At 50.9% G+C, this 3376-nt stretch overlaps 1 protein-coding gene across 3 annotated transcripts in view; it reads left to right on the forward strand.

Annotated features, from left to right (window-relative positions):
- The window catches only part of phldb1 (pleckstrin homology-like domain, family B, member 1), a 51069-nt gene that overhangs the window by 8166 nt on the left and 39527 nt on the right, over window positions 1-3376 (forward strand). For all 3 annotated transcript variants that reach the window (XM_015395059.1, XM_015395060.1, XM_015395061.1), the window contains exon 2: window positions 108-1594. In XM_015395059.1, coding sequence (XP_015250545.1) covers window positions 230-1594 — 1365 coding nt within the window. In that variant the 5' untranslated portion in view covers window positions 108-229. The remainder of the gene's footprint in view (window positions 1-107; window positions 1595-3376) is intronic.

Below are 3376 nucleotides of genomic sequence, written 5' to 3' on the forward strand. Positions count from 1 at the left end.
TATTCCTTTAAAGTGTTTTTATTTTTATTTCTCTCAGTCGTCCCGTTTCCTGCCAGCTGTTGTATATCTGACTGAGTAACGTTCTGTTTCTCTTCCTTCTCGTTCAGACGCGGAGAGTTTGGTCAATGGGAATCACCAGGCGGCTTCATCCCAGTCTCCCTCGGCTGCTGGAGTCCAGTCAGAGCACAGTGCCATCGTCAGCTCCATTGAGAAGGACCTCCAGGAGATCATGGATTCCTTAGTCCTGGATGACCCTGAGCCCTCCTCCTCTGAGGGGAAAAAGCCCCCTGGAGGTCACGCCGTGCGCCACTCCCCCTTGTCTCCCATGGTGAATGGAGGGGGGAGGTATTTGTTGTCGCCTCCCACCAGTCCAGGCGCCATGTCTGTGGGGTCCAGCTATGAGAATACCTCCCCGCCTTTCTCCCCCCTTTCCTCCCCCTCGGCTGCCAGCAGTGGGAGCTTTACCAGCCCGTCTCCTGGTGGAGGACTCCAGGACCAGGGAACTTCTCTGCCACCTGTGCCTATACGCTCTTCTAGCTACAACTTCAGCACCCAGCCTCCCCCCGTACCCCTGCCAAGGACCGTACTACCTAACTTCAGCAGCGCTGGGGGGAGCCAGAAGCTCCAGGAAAGCCCCAGGCTGCCGAGGAAAGTCTTAACGGAGACTCCTCCGAGTCCCAAGCCGAGCCGCAGGGGACTCGGTCAGGACGGCTCTGAGAGCCCCCGCCAGACGCCTCTGGTTTCTTCTAGCGAATCTCTCAGCGGTAAACACATCGTGCCAAGTAGCCCCAGAGTGACTCCCAAATTCGCGGGCTGTTCATCCCCGTCGCCTTCTAGTCCCCGGACCAAGAGCATCACGGTGCTGCAGGAAAGGCCTGCCAGTCCTTACAGAGAGCAAACCATCTGTGCTGATCGCTCCCTGTCTACCAGCCCCTCCAGGCAGATTTCTCCTCCCAGTAAGGCTTTCCAGCCTCCTTTAGATCCCATTGTTCATGTTATCCAAGGATCCCATCTCCAGCAGCATCCACGGCCTATGCAGCCCCCTGAAAGCCCCCGGTTGGCCCGGAGGAACTTAGAATTGAACGGGGGGAGCGCAGGGATCAACAGCATGAGAGAGCTGCCTCCTCTGAGTCCTTCGTTAGCTCGGAGAGGGGTCCCAGTTCTCCCAGGAGCGCTGCCAGGAACCATTGCTACGCTGCGGACTCCAGAGAGCCCCTCTTTCTTAGGCAGGCTGGTCCCAGAGAGTCCCAGGCAGCGCCGGAAAACCGGATCCGCGTCCGAGGAGAGCAGAGGGATCCGGGCTCGCAGTCCTTCCCCTACCTCCATGATGATGGAGGGTGGCGGCGGTGTGGGGATACGCAAGACCAGCTTTGGGAATTCCTTATCGCCTGCTTTCAGTCTGGGCTCCCTCCCTGGCTCCTCCCCGGCTGCCAGCCCGAGGACCCAGAGGAAAATGTCCCTAGGCAGACCCCACCCAGGCATGCGGGAGAGGAAGAACAGCATCACGGAGATCAGCGACAACGAAGATGAGCTGCTGGAGTATCACCGGCGACAGAGAGAGGAGCGCCTCAGGGAGCAGGAGATGGAGAGGCTGGTGAGTTTAAAGCTGACACTGATTTGATTCAGACAGACCGGATGATTTAAGAATTCAGGTTATTTTCACTATATCTGTTTAAAACATGTCATCTTGAAGCATTTTACAGAAACTGCTCCATCAGATCATCCCGACAGATTAAAGGTTACCCTGGGAAACCAGCTGATTGCATCCAGTCACTGACTTTGCAGGATTCTCTCCTCCTGGATGAGCAGCTAGGGACCGTAGATATTCGCTTTGATTGGACTGCCGTCTCTACAGCAATCCCTGCATGCTTACTGAGCATGCATGTAGCGACAGTGGACAGAAAAAAACTCCCTTAACAGGAAGAAACCTCCAGCGGAACCAGGCCTAGTGTGAGCGGCCATCTGCTGAGGCCCACTGCGGTTCAAGGAGTGCCTTTAAAATAAATGCATTTTTTTCTAGAATAGAACAGATGAGGGACACACTCAGCCAGTGGAACATGACAATTTAGATTTAAAGTAAGAAACAGATCCACTGCAGTCAAATCCATAATATCTAATTATCTTACTTTAAGGTTAAAAATACTCGTTACATTGGCAGATCATCTTATTTATCTACTCAAATTAAGACTCATCCATCCATCCATCCATCTTCTGTCATGCTTATCCATGACGGGTGCTGGCGGTTAAATTCTCTTGTTTTAGTAAATGATTTCTCATCTTTCGATCCTTTTTGCAGCGTGCTTTAATGGACCATCCTCGCTGCTAACCAAGCAGCAATGAATGGAAGCAGGAAGCAGCCGTCCACTCTGTGGATGACCTCATGTCTCTGTGAGGTCACGACAGAGGCCATCGGGGGTTTAATGACAGCCAACCTGCTCTGTTATTGGACCAGGGGGCGGGGCTAATGCTTCCCTCTGAACCCAGAATAGTAAAAGACAAAGAAGCTGCTTTGTCATTTACTATTCTGGGTTCTGTTCACAGGGATTTATGAGGGGGGCGGGGCTCAGTGGGGAGTCCTACACAGAAGGAAGCCTGTTGTTAGTGAAGGATCCAGATGGCTTCTTCTTTTATCTCATTCATGTTTTTCCTGCAGGATCTGAGCGCCTCAGAACCAGAACCCACCGAGCGACGGGGGGGGGGGAGAGAACAGGTTCTGTTCAGGAACGCGTTTGGTGACCCGTTAGCCTATCTGGGCCACTGTTAGATCTTTGCAGCTGCAGTCAGCTGCTGGAGACGCAGATCCAACAGGAAATCAGATCATAACAAGATAATCTGCTCTCTGGAAATCTGAAGGCTGCTTCCCTCAGCCTGTTATTCTCTGACCTTCCCACTAGAGGGGGCTGTTGTCCTTCTGCAGCATCCTTCCTCCCAGATCATAAGCAGGATTTCATTTTATACATCTAGTTGTTTTTAAAAAATATATAATTCAACATTTTAGACTAGAAATATAAGAAGAGAAAAGTAAAGCTGCAGCAATCAGGATGTGAATCAGGTATTTCCTTTGTGTTTTCATCCTGTTTGTGAAAGCTGGGATTAATGCCAGACTGGTTCCATGATTCTGCAAAAGATGATCCTCACAGAACCTCTGGTCAGTTTCAGGTGTCTGGCTGTGCTTTGATAAAGAACCAAGCCTTTCTATCAGACATGCAGCCTTCCTGTTAGCTGTTAGACGTCTGTCTCTCCTGCCTCCATAGATCATCCAGTTTAAAAGTCTTACATCAAATAGTTTTTTTGGGGGGTTTTTTGTGGGTAATTTAAAAGAAAAGTCCACTCATATTCAGAACACAAACTTCTGAAAGTTCTTTAAATATGAAAT

Source organism: Cyprinodon variegatus, unplaced genomic scaffold (assembly GCF_000732505.1).
Source record: "Cyprinodon variegatus isolate N-32 unplaced genomic scaffold, C_variegatus-1.0 Scaffold723, whole genome shotgun sequence".
Taxonomy (NCBI): Eukaryota; Metazoa; Chordata; class Actinopteri; order Cyprinodontiformes; family Cyprinodontidae; genus Cyprinodon; species Cyprinodon variegatus.